Genomic DNA, 24,587 nt, shown 5'->3' on the forward strand with positions numbered 1-24,587 from the left:
TTTTGTACACGCTGTTCGGCGCGCGCCCTGCACGAGTCCAATACCGGTACCCACAAGCGGCGCAAGAACGGTGGCGATGCGACGGTTGCGAGGGTTGACGGTCAAGGTCGTGGCTGTTGTGGTGAAGCGGCGTTGTGGTGGGTGGTTGATGTTGTGAAGTGGCGTTGTGGTTGGTGGTTGTTGTGGTGATGGCTATTGAGACGTGGTTGGTGGTGGTAATCATGGCGGTTGGTCCAAAATAAAGATAGTAAAAGAAAAACGGCTATCCTGAAGAGTCGCAGCACGCATAAATGACATGTATTCCCACTAGACAACGGGTTTGGGCCTAACTACACATATACTTACCGAGATATCTCACCTAAGGGACCTGAATGGTGGTTTGCGAATTTGGTAACCACAACAATATATATATATAGACATGTGTGGGTGTGTGTGTGTGTGTGTATGTATATATATATATATATATATATATATATATATATATATATATATATATATATATATATATATATATATATATATATATATATATATATATATATATATATTCCCTTGCAAGGAGTTTCATTGCAGGAGGACATTATGCCCATCAAAGGCCGCTCTTGTCTTGCCACTTATGGTTGTTCATTCATTCCAATTTTTATTTCCAAGAAGTGTAAGACTAAGAGATTGTAGGAGGAGTTTGACGATCGGAGCAGGAAAATGGTGGAGTAGAGGGGGATAAAGGATGAATCGTGTTGAGGCCTATGTAATTCCGTGGGCACCAGATGATCATTTTCGGCACCATATATTTTTTCATTCTTACGGATTCTGTGAGTCAGAAAAATCATGGTGCCAGTTTTTTTGAGCATTTCAAATATTATTTTGAAGCCGATACGTGAACTACCCCTGAATCGCACTTTTTTTCAATGATAACAATTTACCAACTTTTTTGTTTCTGGTTTAAACCTGGGCATGTATCATATCAAACTGAGCAGAATTCAGCCTAGAATATGATAATAATGTCGATAATGACATTGAACATAACCATTGTGACTTATTTGAATTTTTGTTAATTTCAGATGCTGTGCAGCCCATATTAAATCAATTACTGCAACGTCACCAAGATAATTAATTTTTCTAAACATTATGACATACTACAATTCTACATACAATGTATGTTAATTTTTTTTGCCTTTCAGGTCAGCTATGATAATAGCAGAAGTGGTCAAGGGTCCAGACTAAAAGACTGATGTAGTGGATGTAGTTGTAGATTAACCTCAAAGCTTTGTGGGTGAAGGAACTTATGTCGAGTGGACATTGAAATAAACTCTTCTCAAGCTATCGTTATGGAAGAATCATCCCCAAGTCCTTCCAGTTCCAGCACAAAAGCATCAAGTTGCACTACATCTTTGGCAGGTTTGAATATATGCTGCATTTGCAAAGCATCTGGAAAACTCGTAAAACACCCAAGACCAGAATCATATCAGCTGTTTATCCAGAGTGTGAATACCCGGTCGCTCTATGGGGATAATAAGTACATATCCATCCAAGAAGAGCTTAGTGATGTGACAGCAAATTAACTATCACAGAAAGGTGTCACGTGGCATCTAGAATGCTATAAAATTGCAGTGCACAAAATCCATATTGAGCGGCTGAAAAACAGATATGAAGCTGCACTGGAAAGCAGGCGAAGTACCTAAACGAACGAAAGTTGGACGACCGGAAAGGACGAACCTCAAAACACAATCACCACCACATGAGAACCCATCATCAACAGAACGTTACATGCGATCTGGTGCCAAACAATGCAATAAAAACAACTGCTTCTTCTGTAATGGATCTTCAGAGAAAGAACACTCCACCATATGAGTGAGTTCAACACCGGGGTACAGCTCCGAAATGCTGTTGAGTGCACAATAACCAGCAGTGGAAAGTAAATCTGAGTGCTGCAATCGATCCAAATGATTCCCATGCGATTGATATCAAATACCATCTGTATTGTTGGGTGAAGCACGTTCAGCGAACTCAGGTACAGCAGGACAGAGCAGACGAAGAAGCAGTAATAACCAAGTTTTCAGCAGACATTGAATTCTTCTACTTGATGAGCAGCCTGCTGAAATCAGGATCTATCCTGGACATGTATGAGGTAGAAGCAGCTTAACAAAATGTCTTCAGTCAATGGTTCAAATGATATGCATATATCAAGGACAAGTTTGAAGCGTAAGCTTGTAGAAAATATTGATGATATTGAGTTCTGCCGCTCTACGCATATGAATGAACCAGATTGGATGTACATGTCAAGAACAAAAAGAGCCGCAATTGACAACCTGGACGAGGCAGCTGGCAATGCGAGCAGCAACATGAAAGCAGTCTTCGAAAGTGCCAATGTAATAAGAAGGGATGTCGCTGAAGCTCTAAAGCAGCCGTGGAAATTTCAAGGTTCCCTGTTAGATGAAAATCAAGTTCCCAAATTGCTGGAGACATTCATCCGCTGCATCCCAATAGGGCCAAAATGAAACACTCGAGTCAACACAAAGAGAGCATAGCATTCAACCAGTAACACGGAACATAGCACAGACTATAATGCTTGCATATAAGTCTGATCGCCAGGTGTCCTATGTGCCAAAGCGGACACACTACTCATCCTACATGCCTTGAGCGCTTCCCGAATTGCTTCAAGTGTACATACTGTATCATGTCTCCTGATACAGATGTGTTCATTCTTGCTCTACAAAAACTGCCGCTCTTGGGTGATGTATCTATGCTAGTTGGCACAGGTACGAGAAGGCGCTTGGTGAATTTGCAACCTATATATGAATCCCTTGATGCGAATCATGCTGCTGGTCTCATTAGATTCCACACTTTCACTGGCAGTGATACCACTGGACAGATCGCAGGCAAAGGCAAGCAAACATGCTGGAAACAGTTCAAAAAAGCAAATGGAAACGTACACCAGGCATTTTTTTTTTTTGTATACCTTGGTCGAGGCTCGTATGAGAGCTAACATACAACTCACAGCAAGGAGGCATGAGACAAGAGGGGTGGGAGTGGAAGGGACAAAACAGTGGGGAACAGACACATTAGGTGAACTGTGGAAGGGAGAGGGATGGGGATGGGACGGGGAACATGGCGAAGAGAAGATGGACATTACAGGGACTTTCAGGAAGGAAAGCAGGGGAATTGAAGGAAGTGGGCTTGGGTGGATTATCGGGGGTGGAAAAGATCGAGGATTTGGATGGGGGAAGATAAGAGGTGGTGGTGAACAGCTGTTTTGAAAGCCTGGAGGGAAGAATGGGAAAGAATAGAGTGAGGAAGTTTATTCCAAAGGCGGGACACTATATTTGCTCAGCCGGGACAAACAGCTTATCCATCCGCTGAAGTGATGGACAGTCTAGAAGAGTTTGTGTGCCTATTGTTCGCTCCAAGACTCGGTATCAAAACAGTCGGAGAGCTACGATGGCACTTGTTCAAGAAAAATCAAGCGGAGGCTGAGAAACTGCCCCCAACAAAGGCATCTCTGAAGGAACACATTCTCAGGGCTCATTACCAAGCTATGGTTTGGTGGGACCGGCAGACACCCCAAATCCGGACTTACCTCTGCCAATTAATGATGGATGGAATGATGAAAATAATCAGTATGTCCCATGAGTCTCTGACCTCTCACCAGCTCCGACAGCTGTTATAGAGCTTGTAAAGTGCGGCTGTGGCAAGAGCCGATGTGCCAGTGGATTCTGCTCTTGCAAGAAGCATTCTTTGGCCTGCACTGAGTTATGTGCTTGTGACGCAAACGTTGACAAATGTGAAAACACCAATGACAGACTCAGAGGAAATGATCATGAGGACAGCATGGATGAAGATGACTTATCTGATACTGCATTACTATGAACTTGATAGTTTTTGTTTCAACAAATATTTTGACCTATTCATTACAGTTGACTACTTAAGTGTATACCATAGAACAGATAGACTTTATGTGAACCACTAAACATACCATAAAGCATTAACGGTACATTTTTCTAATTGATTGACTTTTAAATAAGAACATTTGCATCTGGATATTATATGCTTCGTTATGGTTGTTATTGCCAGGGAAATTGGCATAGATACCTGTGGACAATAAAATCAGTATATATATATATATATATATATATATATATATATATATATATATATATATATTTGTGTTACAAATGTCCAGACCTTTAATTTGATATGCTACATGCTTTGCTTTATAACAATATTTGAAACTGGTAATTGCAACCGAAACAGCGATAATGGTATTTTAGGGGGCCACATTAAAAGCCACCAAAATGTACCCAAAATGCAAAACAAAAATTAACACCATGACTTTTCTGATTCTCAATGCATCTGTCTGCAATAAAATACGTGGAGCAAAAAATTATTATCCAGTGCCCACGGTATTAGAGTTTCATACATATGCTTCTACACTAGAAGTAGGGAAAGTTTTGCACCAACTTTTGAGGAAAAAGTATTCTTGACCAAATCTGATTAGCAGCTATCTCTATATTACGAAAACTCTCATCTTGTATGTGTATATATATATATATATATATATATATATATATATATATATATATATATATATATATATATATATATATATATATTTATGTTCCTGAGATACAGCCAAAATGGTACACGATAGCGCAAAAATTTTAAGGCCACCTTACTCACCATTCGCCTGTGGTGTGCAGTATCAAGTTTCTTTCAAATCGGGCAACGAAAAAAATTATAAAAAATCAATTCCCGATTCAGTCAAGTACTCTTCGGGATTATTTGATCAATGCAAACAACCTCAGTGGTATAGTTCGCTGGAGCTCTCTTTTATCTTTTTCTTGAAATGATTTTTTTCATCAACTGCTGTCACAACGGGAACCCAATGTGCTCACGGGTCGTCTCATATAAGAATACATGTGTTTGTGTCCCATGCAGGCAGGTGCAGAAAAGCTGCGTATGTCAGGCGTGAGGGATGTGCAGATGCAGGGTTTGCTGTATGTGCACCAGCGAGAAATTGCTGCTTGCACTCCTGGAGATGGTGATGCATCCTCTCCTCTTTCCCTCTTCCCGGCACAAATGGGAATATATTATTGTATCGCATGTTCGTATGTAGCAGTCTGTGTATATCCCGTTACTTTTATTTTCTCACTTTATATGCTTCCACAGCTGCTGTGACATTTCTGGGATCAGATGATGCTACCACCTGCCATATTCTGGTGTTGAAAGATCTTGGTGAGAATTGGACGTTGATCGTGATATTTGTACTCGAGTCCTGCTTCTAACCGTGATTCAAACAAAGGCTTTTTTTGACCGATTGAGCGTATTCAGAAGCTGGAGATCTTCCCTGTTTGTATCCCACAGTTCTCAAGCCCACATAATCCTTTCAACTGCCTTGTGTGTAACAGGCCCACTTGCTTCCAGATTCATCCAAAAATGTTACACACCATCAAAAATGCTGAAAGCCAATCGAAGCAATTTCATGAAACCACTGTGGGATTATTTAATTATATTCCAATGAAATGTATCCGCCAACAACTCTGCAAATTTGTTCGTCTGCAAAATGCAAACTCATTGCTTTTCAGAAGTTTTTCATCAACATGCATCCCTCTTTCTTAGCAATTCAAAAAACAGTTTTCTTAATATTGCATGCTCACTCTTGGTGTCTGCAGTAAGGGCAGAATGACTCACTTTTTGTGTACTGCAGTCATAGGACTTGTCCAATTCACAAGCAGTGATTCTCACATTTACCATCATACTCGTACTCATCTGATGATAACTTTCTCATGAGGACGATAGCCTTATTCTGTCTAAATTTGAAAACAATTTTACTTGCAAGGGCAGCAGTACATTATAAAGACCATGGAAATCGCAGTAATGGGTCCAGCAATTTGTGGAGGTCAGGAAGTGCACTTTTTAGAAAAAGAAAATAAGACCCAGCTCTGCTAATGCGGTCAGCCTGTGTTAATGTATGTATTAACTCGCCACTTGTGATTTTTCAGCATTTGTAGGACTGAAATGACAAACTGCGTCAAAGCGGTCGCACCGCCAACTGATTCCAGCGTTCTGAGCGAGTTCCCAGGCCTGTTTGCCACATTACCGTGTTCAAGTCAAATGTCTAAGCCAGTTAAATGACAAACTAATAGGTACAGTGTGTCCAATTACCCCAATTAGCAGTCCGATGGAGATCGCCGGATGCAGGCACAGTCTCGTACTGGGTGTTAATTACCCGAACCTAATCTGTCCTTTAATGGACGTTTGTAACTCGTATACTAACGATCAGACCAAGTTGATTTGTAATGTGTGTCAACAACAATAAGGGCAGGAATACAAAAATAAGCAATACAATTTATATAAAGTAATAAAACCCTGTACTTGTCCCCAAGTGATCGGCAAGTGAGAAAAGAAAATGATCGGCAAGTCCTTATCTATTTAATCCTTTCGGGCTTGAAGCACACCAAAGAAGAAAAGACCTGAAGAAATTGACATGACTGAAAATTCTACAGGCTGCACCCGACGGGACACAGCTTCGACCCAAGGGGAGATATTCCTTTTCGAAAGACTGTTTGTGCTGTAGACATGGGCTGGCACGAAGGTGAATTGGGTGCGGCTTGCGGTGGGGGCATGTTGGGAGGCTGCGGACTGATGCATGCTGTTCCGCAGAGAAAACTTCAGGTGTCTGCCTACAGACTTTCCAGAAAAGTTTCTGTGGGACATCTCTTTCCCCCCGCCCCTCCGGTTTTAGTTTCCATATGAACTACATCTTAATTGTTAAGAATGGCAGGAAATAGCAGTAAATGCAACAGTAGGAAAATATCCACAAAAACACAATGTCTGTTAACCAGCGCAACCTGTGGAAGGATAGGACAGTGGCAAAGGAATGGATTGAAAAGTTAAATGTGACTGCTGTTGAAAAGTGGTGTCTATGATGAGACTCACAATCGGTGCTCACCTCTGCAGTTGCATTGTTCTGTGCAGCATGTACAACTCGAAGGCAAACGGGCATAGCTTTTCGCACTGTCTCGAGTCCAAAAGGAAATTGCATTGCTTCCAGTTTTATAAGATGTTGATTTGAAAAATTCCTTTCTGAAGGTGTATTTGTTTTTCCTTCACAGAGATTATCACTATGTACTGCGATGTCCATGAGTAGGACCAAACAGAGCTAATCCACCCCCTTCAAAAGCTTTCAGAGGCAAAGAGTTGGATTCCTAGATAAATCTGAGTAGAATTGTGAGAAAGGAAGTAGTTTAAAATTTAGTTATTTATTACAAAATAACTTCACTGTAGCCTACAAGCACAGCATGTGTGGTGTGGAACAGCGTGAAAAGAGCGCCACTGCAATGGTGAGCACAGATTTTTCTTCCATTGAAATGTAAGATAATGGTGTTCCCCTATGCTTGGTGTTGGCTTAATGGTTAGGGTGGTGGGCTTGGGATCCCAAGGTCCTGAGTTCAAATCCTGCTCAGCTGTTGAATTAATACCAGGTTGGGTTGACTCTGCCTGTTATCCTTCCAAGGTTGGCAAAAATGAGTGCCAGCGTGCTGGTATACTGTGTCGGAGTGGCGACACGTCCAGGATTGTGCCCAATAGCCAAAGAGACTGCTTAGGCAGCACCAACGCTCTGCACAGAGCATGATGGTCCCGGTGGATGGATGGTGTTCCCCTTCCCCTTACAATTCCACAATTCTGTCCACGTCACAAATTCACTTTTGGATTGCGTTAAATAGTTTGCTTCCATGACACTCCACATACTTTCCTGTACTCACAACCAATTTCCTGGAAGTCCTTTTATGTGTTGCAGTTTAATTGTTGTTGTGTCGAGAATTCAGTACCAGCCCCTGTTGTTTATGTTCACCCTGTATATGTATCTCATGAATATAAGTTCAATAATGTGGTGTGGCTGTTTGGCTGAAGCAGTGTCCCTAAAGGTTTGGACAGCAATTTGAAATTTGTTCTGGGTTCTGTACATGGTGCCTACTGTTTTTGAAAGCTGCAGTTGGATATGTAATACCCATCAGCAAATCAGACAAGAGAGACAATGAAACATCCTCACAAAACGCCGACTTATTCTTTGATGCATCGCAGTGCTTGCAAAGCACCAGCACGACAGATCATCATCAGGTCACAACTCTGACTAAACAGCTCAGAGGTTAGTGCGTTACCTCTGAGCTATTCTGTAGTTGTGATTGTTTGCTTATCATGATTGAAGTCGATGTAATTAATTGACTGGAGCGTGTGCTGTCAATTCCAATACAGGCAGTGGTACCTTGTGCTTGGCCCATTGTGATGGCTCCGACCTGGCATGGGGTGTGCACCACATGGTGGAGGCGGTGTGTTCTTTGGCTGGTGCAGCATATGAAAGGTGTGAAGAATAGTATTCATATTAGAAACCTTAATGATTCTAAATGTAGGACTTCTTTTATTTTTCCCCATGGATTATTTAAGATTCCTTAAATTATTGATATTTTGTGAAGAACCCTTGCAAACGGATGCGGCAGTTCCTCAGAATTACGGACGGGTTAATGTCCCCCAGAATTTATTGTGTTTTAGTAATACCTTTGAGACCACCTTCCCATTCGGAGCAGTGTTATGCCACACATGTCAAGAGAATTGGGCTGCTTCCCCAATGTGAACCCCTAGAATTGTGGAATTTTTATTTTAACATCTAAATATCAATCCAGCCCTCCCCCCTCCCCCCCGAGCACACCTGAGTACAACCACCAGCTTTCAACTCTTTCCAGCCATTTGTTTTGAAGTGTATTATCTGTAACCAGGGACCCATACCAGCCTCTGCCGATTTCCAATACTGATCTGACTTTAAAACAAAATAATTTCAAGATAAGTTGAAGTTGGAAGTCAAATAACTGTTCTCATCATGGGGGAAAAAGAAGCCCCATGTGGAAATATGAAAAATTACCGTGTCAATGTGTACATCATATATGAATACGTAATGGATTTCTGGACCAAAACATATATTTGGAACCTGCGTAAAAATATATTAATTTATTGATATGTATATACACTGATGAGCCAAAACATTATGACCACCTGCCTAATATGCTGTTGGTCCTCCGTGTGCCACCAAAACAGCGCCGACCCGCCGAGGCATAGACTCTCCAAGACCCCTGAAGGTGTCCTGTGGTATCTGGCACCAAAACATTAGCAGCAGATGCTTCAAGTCCTGTAAGTTGTAAGGTGGAGCCGCCGTGAATCGGACTTATCGGTCCAGCACATCCCACAGATACTCTCGTGCAGCAGATAACTGCAAAAATACTTTGGTTTGTGATGCAAGCATGAAATTTGGCACAAATACTCTTTGAGGTCCACTTTTTTCAAAAAAGGTGCTGGCCACGCAAAATTCCAAGATGGCGACCATTTTTCAAGATGGCCGCCATATGCACAGAAAATTCCTCTTCTGCAGCTAAATATTTGAAACAAAACGCAACATTAAGGGTGTAAACCAAAGTTTTTTTTTTTGTGTCTAAGATTTTAGCATGATTATTCTTTGTAATGTAACACTTCACAGCATGGTTGTAACAAAGATGGCATCCAAGATGTCTGCCGCAAAACCAAAACGATGCTCATATTTCAGGAAATAATAGACATAGACTCATAATTTTTGGATCTATACCTAGGTTTTTGGGATCAGCTAATTAGGTGGACATGGTTTTAGATTCCTAGTTCCCATGCATACTGCTGAAACAAAGATGGGAGTCCAAGATGGCTGCCACAATAGCTATAAACCATTGTTCATGAACTAGCGTTTGGAACAAAATCAAGATTTTTTTTAAGGTTTACTAACTTGACAGATATGGTTCAGATATGGACAGAAAAATTCTTCCCATTTTGCAAAGGGAAAATCAACCATGGACGGTTAGTCATCATAGGAGATGCTGAGGCCATGCTCATGCAGCATTTCTACCAGGCTTCTCTTCCTGGTTTTGGCAAAGATAGAGAGACCCATGTACGCTGGGAATGGTGTTTCTCTGTCTTTGTAGTGTCTGTGTGTTGCTGCTCCCTCTTTGTATCGGGAATAGCAGTTATACTGCAGCAGCTGGGAAATGGCCTGGTCAGACTTTGAAGCCCCAAATCTCAGCTGTGATTTGATGTCTGCTCCATGTTCAACCATCCCGACAAATTGAAGGAGAATGGGTGGTATAGCATCTTTAACACAGCCTTCAGGAATTATGCCATCAAATCTTGATTGATGGTCTAGTATGTGTCGTCTCAAGATTTTTGCACTTTAGCCATCACAAGTGCATCAGAGTATTCTGATGCTTTTGATAGTGACAAAGCCACATATTTCTGGAATGCTAAAAGCACACCTCTTCCCTTTTTGTGAGCTTCAAGCTCAGGGATTTCAGCCAATAATTTATCCTTTAATCTGGTGGTATTGACAGTGGGAGTATTAACAGCCAGTTGTGCCAGACGTTGTTGGTATAACTGGTAAATATCTGCAAGGGGGAAGACTGTGGGACCGTCTAAATTCAGACTGGTTTCAACAATGTAATTCACCAATTCTGAAAGAACCAGTGGGTGCACATCTGGTTCCTCCTTAGTTTGATGTGAGTCTTTCTCAAGACTTCTGAGATGGTATCTCTCCCTGTTGTACAGAGCAGTGAAACAGGCACGATGGTATTTTAGTTCCTGGGCAATGGCATCTCCACCACCCAGTTTTGCTAACAACGTGCCATCATTCAGTGTTTGAGCACACTCGTGCAGCCTCTTGTCCAAGTTCATGGTCATAACTTGCCGAAGGTCAGATTCAGGTGACGTCTTTTCACACATAATACATACTTGACCATCATGGCTAGTTCGTCGCTGCTTCACATGCCCTTCATCTGTTTCACTACCATGAGAGTCGGATCAACGTTTCTTGGCACGATCGAGTTTAGTGTTATTAAATAACAACCGACAACTCATGTGGTACTTTGCCTCATTCCTTCTCAGCGTTGCCTTTATACCTCCACCCTCATTCAGTCTAGCTGGGTCTAAAATCAATGGGAGTGCACTGATCTCATTGAATAGAGGTATATTGGTCGCTAGCATAGTATACCCATCATGTTCTGGGACATGATGGGTAGGAGGGGAAGTCAGGGCTTCATTCTTTTTGTCTTTTTGGCAAAGACAGCATCTAGTCCAGTCTGTTTGCCTCTTGGCTAAAATTGGATTCGCATCTGCCATTTTGATTAAGGCCGAGGGTTTATCCTTTTACCACCTTAATCAACGCACATTCCTGTATGGGATACGACTAGGTTCGAGTGACCTACACCTAGCCCGATCATTCATCCAGTGTCATTTAAGTCCCGTGTGATCTGTACACCATTCGGGTAACTACATGAGCAAGTCATGTATAGCCCCCTTACCCTTGGCTCGGCTCTCCCGCGCTGGCACACCCTGTCAATTCAGGCGCGGCTATCTAACTAAATCTAGTAACTACAAACTACTGTTTACTAGCTACTGGATATGGGGCTGTTAGACAGCATTTGGGACACTAAACTAAACTATACTACAACTACTAGTCTATTACTACAGCATTAGTAAAGCTAGATCAGCTGACACTGAACCCCATGCTGAGTTACACAGCAGTGACGTCACCAGTGTGCCCTGGTTGTACGCTGACATCACTCTATTATAATTATGGTAAGCTTTCCTCCACCCTCTAAAATGCAATCTGACAAAATAAGTAATAATTCTAATGAAATCCATTATCTTTATTACCTATTTGCCAACTTATAGTACTTAGTATTTCTATGTTTATTCATTGATGAGATATTTTTAAGTTTTACAGTGGCCAGCTTGGACGCCATCTTTGTTGTAACGGGTAATTTTGCAATATATGACAAGTGAACATTTATGCAATAAATCAGAAATTAATGTATTTTACCACTAAATTTTGTGAAATGATAAATGATTATTACCAGCTTGATTTTTCTGGAGATATGGCTTAGCAGCCATCTTGAAAATGGCAGCCATTTTAATTTTCAGCAGGAGCAATATTTTTGCATAAAGAGTGATCCTTGGAGACTAGAGATCATATATGTTAAATTTCATGCTTGCATCATAAGATATTCTGATGAAAATAAGAAAATATCTTCAGCACAGTTCCTGAAATATTAGGATTTATAGATTTCATGGTGGCCATCTTGGACGCCATCTTTGCTTTGACCATTTCATTATGTACTAGAGCCCAGACAACATTCCTATGAGATTCTTTGACCCCTAAAACCTAGGTATACGCTCAAAATATTGTCTTTAATCCAAATACTTGCTTTAGGAATAATACTTTTCAATTTGGATGGTGGCCATCTTGGGAAATGGTCGCCATCTAGATTTTTTTCGTCGCCAGCGCCATTTTTTTTAACACAGTTGACCAAAGAGAGTATTTGTGCCAAATTTCATGCTTGCATCACAAACCGAAGTATTCTCGGGGTATTTTGCAGTTATCTGCTGCACTACTCAATCAGATTGAGATCTGGAGAATTTGGAGGCCAGGGCAACACCATCATGTTCCTCAAACCATTCCCAAACAATGTGTGCAGTGTGGCAGGGCGCCTTATCCTGCTGAAAGAGGCCACAGCCATCAGGGAATATCATTGCCATGAAGGGATGTACCTGGTCTGCAACGATGTTTAGCTACTGTAGGTGACACGTGTCAAATTTACGTCCACATGAATGGCCGGACCCAGGGTTTCCCAGCAGAACATTGCCCAGAGCATCACACTTTCTCCACCGGCTTGTCGTCTTCCCACAGTGCATCCTGGTGTCATCACTTCCCCAGGTAAACGGCGCACACGTACATGGCCATCCACGTGATCTAAAAGAAAACGGGACTCATCGGACCAGGCGACCTTCTTCCACTGCTCCAAGGTCCAGTTCCGATGCTCTTGTGCCCATTGTAGGCGCTTTCGATGGTGGACAAGGGTCATTATAGGCACTCTGACCGGTGTGCGGTTACGCAGCCCCATACACAGCAGGGTGCGATGCACTGTGGATTGTGACACATTTCTCCTGTGACCACCATTAAAATTTTCTGTGACTTGTGCCATAGTAGACCTTCTGTCGGTCCAGACCAGATGGGATAGCCTTCGTTGCCCTCGCACATCGATGAACCTTGGGCGCCCAACACCCTGTTGCCGGTTTGTGGTTTGTCCCTCCTTGGATCACTGTTGGTAGGTACTCACCACTGCTGACTGGGAGCACCCCACAAGCCTTGCCATTTCAGAGATGCTCTGATGCAGTCATATGGCCATAACAATTTGGCCCTTGACAAAGTCGCTCAGGTCTTTACTCCTGCCCATTTCTCCTGCATCCAATTCATCAACTTCAAGAACTGACTGTTCACTTGTTGCCTAATATATCCCACACCTTGGCAGGTGCCATTGTAACAAGATAATCAATGTTATTCACTTCACTTGTCAGTGGTTATAATGTTTTGGCTCATCAGTGTGTGTGTGTGTGTGTGTGTGTGTGTGTGTGTGTGTGTGTGTGTGTGTGTGTGTGTGTGTGTGTGTGTGTGTGTGTGTGTGTGTGTGTGTGTGTGTGTGTATGTATATATATATATATATATATATATATATATATATATATATATATATATATATATATATATATGCATATGCTCATAACAGGAGTATATGTATTCGACCGGAATGAGCCCACCGATATATCAATTTTGGAAAAAATTGATACCGACATAGCCTCGTGGGATGTGATAAAAGGCTATACACCGATGCTTTCACTCTCTTTGAAGTCAGGGCAATGAATTTGGGGCTGATCTCTCTCTCTGAAGTCGGGTCAGTTGGAGGTTGAAGTGGGGAGTCAGTTGAGCCAGTGGCACTTGAGGTGAGCAGTCAGTCGTGGGCTCACCGACAGCTCTCTCTTCGTATTTTTGTGGGCTGCACTCTGGCTTTGAGGTGTGCAAATTCATCTAGTTTCATGGCTGTGGAGCTGACACGAGCTTCCTGCGGTTAATCCTGTTCACACCCCGTGTCCTTGAAAATACCTTTCCTGTCCACTCCTGTTATGAGTGAATGTGGTCATGTGCTCATGGCACCCTAGTTTTATCTCATTGTATTAAGTGTGCACCGTAATTTAATTTTTTCCTTTGTTTGTCCACTTTTCATCCCAGGATTCTCCATACGTGTTGTCTTGTCTGTCTTTAATAAACTGTTATGTCTAAAGAATATATGTCGACTAATTCCTTCCTTTTCAGCGTTTAGTAAATCCTTGGGAGAAACCTAACTTTGTTAACCAATTTGTTTTAAGGGACCGGCATGATACAGATTCCATCCGGTGAAGCTAAGTTATTCGGCCTTTCATGAATCGTTTTGCTTCGGTGTGGCGGGGAACTGTTGGTGACCCTGCCGATGCGATGACAATTGTGATGCTGCCTTTTTGAGATTCAGCTTAAATTCGAGGATTTTACTCATCTTAATTTATTGTTTATTAAATGTATTGCAATTAACTTTCCTGCTTTTGCCTGCATTGGGAGATTATTGCAGGGAAGTGCACACATACACACTGTGCTGAGTATGTAATGTCAAAAGAAGCCAACAATCTTAATTCGCTTGGTAAAAGGACAATGTGAAAATGATTACTTTTTTGGAGAGAAAAGACTGCCAGAAGTTTCCAGAGTTGAAAGCTACTCAATGGAGGAGTGTGGGATGGTGGGAGTGGGGTTAAGAAGGGGAAGGTTGAGAGCGAGGTGTAAAATTGGGTCTGTGGGAAGTACTTGTGTTCTGCATTATAGTTGGAGCCCCACATACTGTCATGGTTAAATATATTGGCACCCTTGCACTTTTTCAAATAATGCACCATTTCTTCCAGAGAATTGTTGAAATTAGAAAATCTTTTGGAATCCACATATGTATTTATTTGGTTTGCAGTTGAACAAAACAAAAAAAGCTGAAAAAAAAATCACTAAATCACAGCTTATTCTACAAAGAAATCCTAAAATGGCCTGGACAATATTATTGACACCTTTTAGAAGTTGTTTGAAATAATTCGATTTCAAGCAGATGGTTCTCCTTTACTTTGGAATTGAACTCACCTGTGGTAAGTTGCAGGTGCCTGCAAGATTAAAAAAGAAATCACTTATTCAACGAGTTTGAATAGAGAAAAGGAGTCTTTCTGCTGTTTTGTGTCGCTGTGTGTACCGCAATGAGCATGGAGAAAAGAAAGAAAACCAGAGAATTGTCTGAGGAGGTCAGACACAAGATTGTAGCCAAGCATGGGCAATCTCAAGGCTACAAGTCCATCTCCAGTGACCTTGATGGTCGTGTCCACCGTACACAATGTTATCAGGAAGTTTAAGGCTCATGGCACTGTAGCCAATCCCCCTGAACATGGCCGCAAGAGAAAACTTGATCGTAGATTGTGGCGAATGATTGTTGGAATGGTGGAGAAAGCACCTCGATCAACTGCCAAACAGATTCAAGCTGACCTTCAGACACAAGGTACGACAGTTTCAACTCGCACCATCCATTGCCAACTCAATGAAAGGGGTTCTATGGTAGGAGACCCAGGAGGACCCCCACTGCTGAGAGAGAGACATAAGAAAGCCTGACTGGAGTTTGCCAAAATGCACCTGAACAAGCCAAAATCCTTCTGGGAGAACGTCCTGTGAATAGATGAGACCAAATTAGAGCTTTTTGATAAAGCACATCATATAGTGTCCGTGAAACACAAGAAAAACGCAAAGAAAATTGAAAACCAACTCCGCGGGAGTACCTCCTGTGCAGCTCACCGGATGATGGGGTTGGGGCAAACCCTTCGGGACCCCCACTCTTTGATAGGAGGAAAATCACAGGGTAACCTTCCTGGGTCAGATTGTGGTAGTGTGTGTCAGGGTGGTGTTGACGTGTCATCCACCAGATGTCGATCTCCTTGGATTAACCTGAGGTGGTCCCTTCGGGTGGGTGCCTGGAATGTGCTATCCCTAAGAGAGGATGTTCATCTGTCTCTGTTGTCATCTGAGCTTAAGCGTTTGAACATTGGTATTGCAGCACTCTCTGCGGTTTAGAGACTATAGTGGTAAGATCATGGTGGGTAGTTACACCTCCTCTTGGTCTGGTCACTCTGATGGTTACCATGCTCAAGGAGTTTCTGTAGCGGTGTCCATGAAGCTGAATCCAATGATAATTGAGATAACACCGGTCAACGAGTGTATTATGAGACTAAGGATTCGTCATTCATTTGGTGTCATGTCCTTGGTCTCTGTATATGCTCTGACTGAGGCGAGTGATCTCACCATACAAGACAGATTCTATGCCACGCTCGAGTCTGTGATTGATCAGTTCCCAGGCGAGACACTCTTCTAGTCTTGGGTGATTTGAATGCATCAACTCGAACTGATAGGGATGGTTACGAGACATGTGTTGGTCCCCATAGGTCTGGAACTGTGAACCAGAATAGCACTAATTCCTTTACTTTTCAAGAAATAATGGATTTATTCCTTTGGAATTGCTTTATTTACTTCCTTTACAACAGAATTCCTTTAGATTTATTTCCTTTAGAACGGAATTCCTTTGGATTTATTTCTTTTAGAACAGAATTCCTTTACTTTGCAAGAAATAATGGATTTAAGGTGGCTGGTTTATGGTTTCAGCACAGACAGGCTCATCGCTGGACTTGGCATTCCATTGCTGGTGGTGTGGCAAAGGAGATTGACCATGTGCTCATTGATGGTTGCTGAAGGATAATCCAGAACTGCAGGGTCAACCAGAGTGCTCAGTTCCTCAATACTGACCACAGGCTTGTGGTAGCAACTCAGAAGTTGCAGCTTAAATCTGGGAGAATGGTGCCATCCCAGCCTAGGCTGGATGTTGGCAAGCTTTAGAATTAAAGGGTAGCTGAGGAGTTTGCGAACAGGCTGAGTGGATATTTGGGGGTGGGGGGGGGTCTGGGTGCTTTGGGGATCCTGAAGAGTTGAGTGCCTTCAAGACCACCATGCTTGATGTTGTCGGTGGATGTCTTGTAACTCACCAGAGGGCAAAGAATAATTTTGTCTCTTAAGAGACCCTGGATAACATTGACCAGTTGCAGGGCTAGGCTGAATGGCAGAACTGATCAGGAAGTTGAGGCAGAAAACTATATGTGTGCTGAGGGTGGACAAGGAGGCCTATGTGTGAGGAATCTGAGGGGTTAGAGCATCACCTGTGGTCAAGTGATTCTTGTCCTGCTTACAGGGCATTTCACGCATTGCGTTTCTTCAAGCCTGTCCTTTTGTGTACCGCAGTTGGAAAGTAGGGTGGTGGGCTCTTGATGGAGGAGTCCGAAGTGAAGGCCCGCTTAGCCAGTTGCTTTGAGCGGCTGCACCAGACTAATCCACTGGCTGTTGAGTTGGATGTCAGGTGTGTTACAATCCCTATTGCTGACCCTCCAATCAACTGTGATCCACCTTCGTTTCTGGAAACACAGGCTGCGGTGAACTGGTTGAAATGGCGTAAAGCTCCAGGAATCTGTGGCATCCATGCTGAACTTCTCAAGGCTGGTGGAAGTGCTGTACTCATGTCATTGCATGCAGTTCCATGCTCTGCCTGGAACAGAGGCATCATCTCAACTGACTGGAAGATGGGCCTTTCTTGAAAGGGAAAGGTGATTGCCAGGACTGCAACAACTACCAAGGAGTGATGCTGTTCTCAGTGCAAGGTCCATGCTCGGATAATTATTATTGATTGTGTTTGTAACCATCTGCTTGAGCAACAGCGCCCAGAGCACTCAGGCTTTACACCAAAGAGGTCAACGATTGACTGTATCCTTGCCGTTCCGGTCCTCACCGAATGCAGATGAGAGTTTCAGCAGGGGCTGCTTGCAGTCTTTGTTGATCCCTGCAAAGCATTTGATTCAGTGAATCGGGATACCCACTGCAGGATTCTTGATTTTCATGGGGTGCCACCAAAACTGATCAATCTGATGTCTGAACTACACTCTGGTCCTGAGAGTGCTGTGAGATGTGGTGATACCATCTCTGACTTATTTAGGGAATTTTAGCAAATTGTATTGACCATCTGTGAAAAAATTGCTTACCAAAAATTTTCTTCACTAACGTATTCATCGAGGTGTCTACTAACACCTATCAATTAGTGCAAACCCAAATCCTTGTGGAAAATTCTGGGGAGGCAATCACAGTTCGGGTGCTCAGATAGCCTGCGCGAAAAAAATCGGAAAATTAACTTTTGCCAATATTGACTTGTGGGATGTCCAACTATGGGTTTTTTGGGGTCCTGAATTGATTCCAACCATTATTTTTGAGAGAAAAGCACTCCTTGATCATATAAAATGTATTTTATTGACATTTTTAATAGAACTTTGCTCAATGGAAATGTTGCTTCGTCAGCTTTTACAACCTTATTCATCAAACTCCCCAGTATCTTCCTCACTCCTCTTGTCATCCAGCTGGTTTATGTTCAGGCAAGAGTTACCATGACAGATGCCACAAGCAGAAATACACTTGACTCCTTGCTTTTTACAGCAGCACCTGAGTGAGCTGCAGTCCCCCACACAGTTGCAGCTGGCAAATGTCAGGAGGTAGTCTGGTGCAATGGGGTCTGTAGAAGGGACTGGTGCATATCCTTGCTCAGTGAGTTGCCATCCATAGTCCCGGGCATCCAACGATGGACTTTGCAGCATCAGCCAGTCTCTAGTCTGGAGGTAAGCTCGGAGAGAGTGCTGTGCTGCAGCTCCTGTTGTCGGGGGAAGTTTCTCAGGTTTATGCTCCCAGTAGCAGCTCGCTTGCTAGAGATGTCGAATCTCAATCTTCCAAGTCTTTGGAGGATTTCCCATGGAACATGAGCATGAAAAGATCACAGCCTGCTTTAATGATATCACCTTTCTCAGCTCGGATGCCCATAAACACGTCCATTGCCTTCTCTGCTTCATCAGTCTTGTAGAGCTTGCTTAGTAAAGTTGGTTTGCTAAACCCAAAAATTGCAGAAACTGTATCGCAGCCAGAGAAGCTGTGCAAGATGAGATACCTCCGGTATATCTCTGAGGGCCTCCCGGATCTTTCCGACATCATAAGATGTTTCTTTGGCTGTCATGAGGAAGATCGGATGGTCTGCAACATGATGAATCAGCATAACCAGGACGTCTGTGTCCTCAGCCCTCACCTCGACAGGGGACTCTCTTGCCTCATCTACAGCTACGCGGACGATGGTGGTATCGGCATCATCGGAGCATTGCTGTACACTGATTGCATTCCTACTAAATGTCTCAGCAAGGAGCAGAACGAGCTGGGCTTTGTTGTTCTTGTTATCGAGGAACTTTTCTCTTGCAATGATGACTTGCAATGACTTTTCTCTTCCAGTCCTCATTTAGTCTCTCGATCAACGCCGCATCGCCCACAAGCTCAGAATGTGATAAGATCCTTTATTATGGGGGGCCTTTATTGGAACTTTTGAGAGCGTATGCTTTTCAATCCCGGAACCACCACAGATGAAACACATCAAGCCAGGTTCAGTCACATCCTTGTCCATACTATCCTAAAAAATGACTTTTTGTAAACAGACAGGACATGAAATTTTGACAAAACAGACAGAACACACATACAGTGATGTGTTTTAACATTAATAGGTCCACTCTACGTTTAATATATTTAACTTCTATTGAGTCCGGTACACAATAATTTTATAGCTTAAAGCTCTTAGCTAACGTCAGCTAACACAGAGAATTCTACTGAGCATGACCACAAGTATAACCAACAATATAGCAGTGGTTTCAAAATGTTGTATGCTGGTTTCAGCACAATTTGAACAATCTGAATCAATTGAGCCAAATTACCGCAAAACACAGTCTGAGATATCTAAAAATGTATCGTATCAATATTTTACGGCCAGGGATTCATTTTCCTCAAATCTAATGGTTGGAATCAATTCAGCACCCCAAAAACCCCCTAGTTAGACATCCCACAAGTCAATATTGGCAAAAGTTAATTTTTCTGATTTTTTTTTTTTTCGCGCAGGCCCTCTGAGCACCCGAACTTTGATTGGCTTCCCAGAATTTTCCACAAGGATTTGGGTTTGCACTAATTGATGGGTGTTAGTAAACACCTAGATGAATATGTTGGTGAAGAAATTTTTTGGTAAGCAATTTTTTCACAGATGGTCAATACAATTTGCTAAAATTCCCTAACTATGGAGTTTGTCAGGGGTGTGTACTGTCCCCCACACGTTTCAACACTTGTATGGACTGGATTTTGAAGAGGATGTCGGAGATATCAGCCTGTGGTGCATCGTTTGGGAATGTCAAGATCTCTGACCTTGATTTCACAGATAATGCAGTCATCTTTGCAGACTCCGGATTTCCTTTTGAGAGCCCTCAAGGTGCTGAATGAGGAGTCGGAGCCACTGGGATTATGGGTTTCCTGCGTCAAAACTCACATCCCGGCTCTGCATAACATCTTGGATGCTGTTTGTACCTGTTTGTGGTGAGGATGTTGAGGTCGTGGAGAGATTCACTTACCTTGGCAGTGATATTCATGTCTCTGTTGGTTGTGAGCCAGAGGTCAATAGACGTCTGGGTCATGCCTTGGGAGTCATGGATTCACTGGATCATGGGGTGTGGTGCGATCAGTACTTGTGCAGGAGGACGAAACTCTGAGTCTTCAAGTCCTTGGTGCTTCCAGTTTAGCTCTATGGATGTGAGAGTTGGACTCTGACCAGGGATACGAGACGGAGACTTTATTTCTTTGGTACCAGGTTTCTTCGGAGAATCCTTGGCTATCGCTGGTGGAACATTATGTCCAACAAGCGGTTGCTGGGAGAGACTCAAATGAGATTTGTTACCTGCATAGTCTGTGAGCATCAGCTGCGGCTGTATGGACATATCACTCGTTTTCCTGATGCTGATCTTGCTCACCAGATTCTCTCAGCGAGGGAGCCTCATCAGTGGAGGAGGTTAATGGGCTGACGACTTGCCTCATGCTTGCAGCAGCGTGGTCAGCATCTCAAGGAGGTGGGGATGGGCCAGTCATCTGCCTAGGGGATGGCTAGACGGAGGCCTCTGGAGTACCGCCACAAAGTGGATGCAGCAACACGCTGCTCTGGCGCATGCTCCCATACGTCACCTGACCTGACCTGACATGGCATCATCTCCATGTTTGCAGAAAACAAAATAAAGTCTTCAAAGAAAAGAACATCTTCTCCACAGCCAAACATGAAGGAGGTTCAGTGATGTTTTGGGGTTGTTTTGCTGCCTCTGGTACTGGGTGCCTTTAATGTGTGCATGGCATCATGGAATCAGGAGATTACCAAGGCATTTTGGAGCGCAGTGTTCAACCCATTGTCAGAAATCTGACTCTTCGTCGTTGAAGGTCACGTGTCTTGCAGCAGGACAATGACCCCAAACACACATCAAAAAGTATCCAGGAATGGTTCAAGACAAAACGCTGGACTGTTCTGAAGTGGCCAGCAATGAGTCCAGATCTTAAACCCATTGAACACCTGTGGGGAGATCTGAAAACAGCAGTTGGGAGTACTGGAGCAGTTTGCACAAGAAGAGTGAGCCACACTGTCAGTAAAGAGGTGAAGGAAGCTAATTCGTGGCTTTAGGAAGTGCTTGACTGCAGTTATTTTGTCCAAAGGCTGTGCTTTGTTTGTTTGCAGACTGGAACTGCACATTGTTGGAGGCTTTGCTGATCGTGCAGGGGTTTCTGATCGTCTTACCCATGACATCATTGGTATGCTGACTTGGAGTCCGCTCCCAGTGTGTTATTGTTTTTGTTCCTTCATGTGTTTCTAACTCCAAGAGGTTACTGTTTGTGATACACTAATATTGTGGTTATTGTTCCACACTACGTTACCAAAACTAATACTATGGTGATGGCTCTTGCTTTTACGAGAATGACTCCTTATTGTGCCATGCTGCTGTTGTGTGTTATGAGTGTGTTTGAGGACAACATTGAAAATCTGAAATGGCCAGTGCAGAGCCCTAACTTTAATCAAGTAGAACCATTATGAGACATCTTGGAATGTCAACTGATTACCTGAGTGGATGGACTGCACATGCACTTGCTATTTATTCCCTGTACCCACGAAGCGAAAAGAAGGGTTAAGCGATCAGTAGCGTACCTACGTATGGAGTACGTCGTATGTACGCCATGTGTAGTGTCTGCATTTTGTTAAGAGCGTACATCGAAAACCGTTCAGCAGAGGAAATTGAAACTCTACCACATGTCACATGACCATGTGACACAGTGTCACTCTTTTGAGGTCATAGGCCAAAGGTTAACATCGGCCAATTTTCTAAAATCCTCAATTTTCATCCGATTGACTTGAAATTTGAAGAGGATTTCCATATCAAGTCGATTAATTCAACCACCAGCTATTTTTGAGGTCAGCATAGGCCAAATGTCTAAAATTGTCAATTTTTTTTATCTGATCGTCTTGAATTTTGAAGAGGATTTGCATATTTCGGAATTTAACCACTATTTTTGAGGTCAACATCTGCCAAAAGGTCAACATAGGCCAAATTTTCTAAAATTGTCTTGAAATTTGAACAGAATAATATCCCCTCACTGAATTCAACCACTGATTATTTTTTGGTCAACATAGGTCAAATTAGTGAAATCCTCAATTTTCATCCAATTGACTTGAAATTAGAACAGGATTTGCAAATCAGGTCACTGAATTCAATCACAAACTATGAGTACCAGTGGAGCTGCCAAAAAGGCTGCACACGAAGGTAAGTTTACTGCACAATATGAGGTATTGACGGATTTATTAAATCTGGTATTGGTGTGGTGCAGGCATGATGGGCCAAATGGCTGCCTCCTGCACATAATTTCCTTGTAATTCTTGTATTTGAGGTCAACATCGGCCGAATTTCTGAAATCCTCAATCCAATTGAGTTGAAATTTGAACAGGATTTTCATATGAGGTCACTAAATTCAACCACCAACTATTTTTGAGGTCAACATCGGCCAAAAGGTCAGCATAGGCAGGAATTTCTAAAATTGTCAATTTTCATCCACTTGAATTGAAATTTGAAGAGGATTTGCATATCGGGTCACCAAATTCAACCACCAATACAACTATTTTTGAGGTCAACATCAGCCAAAATGTCCAAAAAATTAAATTTTCATTTGATTGACTTGAAATTTGAACAGGCTTTTCATATCAGCTCACTGAATTCAACCACCAATCAACTATCAATTCTTTTGAGGTCAACATAGGCCAAATTTCTGAAATCCTCAATTTTCCTCCGATTGACTTGAAATTTGAACAGGATTTTCATAAAAATGACCATCATGTCACATGGTCTGGCAGCCATATTGGATCTAAGGGAAAATATTTGAAAATCTTAGTAGGAGAGATCGCTTAATCGGTCAATGCAAAATTTAACCAATTAATCAACTACCCAATGGGAAATATGGCTTGATAAAGATTGTCATCGGTCACATGGTTTGGTAGCCATATTGGGTCAAGGTTAAAAAAAACCTTAAAAAAACAAGACTTGGCTCACACCAAGTCCTTCTCAAGACTGCACAGGGTATGTATTCCATGAATACCATTTAGTATTTTTCATTGTAATTGGCTCTCTCTCTGTTGGTCTGTCTGTCATGCTATCTCCTAAACGGTTTTGCAGGAATTCACCAAACTTGGTAATTATGATCACCACATGGCAAGCAGGTAGGTGCGAGAGCAGTATTATTTTGGGCCCTGGGGTAGGATGAAAAGGTCAAATACCAAACACATTTAAAAACATTTTAAAAATGAAACTATGTACAGTATATGGAATCAACATTGGGTACAATATATGGAATCAACATCAACAAACATGTAACAATTGTTTTTGGATTTCACCCTTGGTTCATGCCCCAGTTCATGGGGACTTGGCGTCACAGAGGTCAAAACAAATTTTTTAAACTCAAAATTTGATATTTGGTCATTCCTGATGGAACTTTATGCCATCTTTCAAATATGCTTTAGTTGGAAAGCGTGGGGTTTTGCGATGGCATGCTATCAACTTCGCTCCAGTTATTATTATTATTTCTTTGTTTTGTACAGGGTTTCAGGCTTGTGGATGAACTGCATCACCAATCACTAACACGTACAGACAAATGCATGAGACAATAGACAACACCTGACTTGACTACAGACAAGCATCCATTGAGTTTAGGGAAAGCGGTCACTTCCCGTAGCACTCTGGATACCAGTGATGCCATATATCTTTATGATGTTTCTTTCTTTTTCTTCGAACTAATCAGATTCATTAAAAATCTCCTCCTCTCCTTGGATGCCAAACAATGGGATTTGTATGTGCTCTTTCCCTTCAATGCTGAGCGTCAAGTGAGGAAACAGCACGTACCATTTTAGAAGTCTTGTATGACTTAGCCATGGTCATAGTCATAATCAAATTGCAGACTTCCTAACCTCAGAGCAGATGCACTAATCATTATTCCATGGAGTCGAATATTAGACCCGATTTATCTACCAAAATTTGGTACCAAGAGTTGACAGCGGCACCATTAGCGACCAGTAAACAATCGTGATAATCTTACAGATTCCCTAACTGTTCATTGTCTTTGTGATATGTAACATATAACAAAGGGAATGGAAGAGTTTTGTTAAAATGTGGAAACAAGTTAT

The 24,587-nt window shown here is 42.3% G+C and overlaps 1 protein-coding gene across 3 annotated transcripts in view; it reads left to right on the forward strand.

Annotated features, from left to right (window-relative positions):
• NTAN1 (N-terminal asparagine amidase) overlaps positions 1–24,587 on the forward strand; it is a 74,002-nt gene that overhangs the window by 4,471 nt on the left and 44,944 nt on the right. For 2 of the 3 annotated variants that reach the window (XM_085885107.1, XM_085885109.1), the window contains 4 exons: positions 4,936–5,038; positions 5,167–5,232; positions 8,254–8,359; positions 21,603–21,676. In XM_085885107.1, the coding sequence (XP_085741233.1) occupies positions 4,936–5,038; positions 5,167–5,232; positions 8,254–8,359; positions 21,603–21,676 (349 nt within the window). The remainder of the gene's footprint in view (positions 1–4,935; positions 5,039–5,166; positions 5,233–8,253; positions 8,360–21,602; positions 21,677–24,587) is intronic. The other variant, XM_085885108.1, reaches the window with a different exon arrangement.

Source organism: Eptatretus burgeri, chromosome 6 (genome assembly GCF_056783735.1).
Source record: "Eptatretus burgeri isolate ZD-2024b chromosome 6, Ebu_testis_v1, whole genome shotgun sequence".
NCBI lineage: Eukaryota > Metazoa > Chordata > Myxini > Myxiniformes > Myxinidae > Eptatretus > Eptatretus burgeri.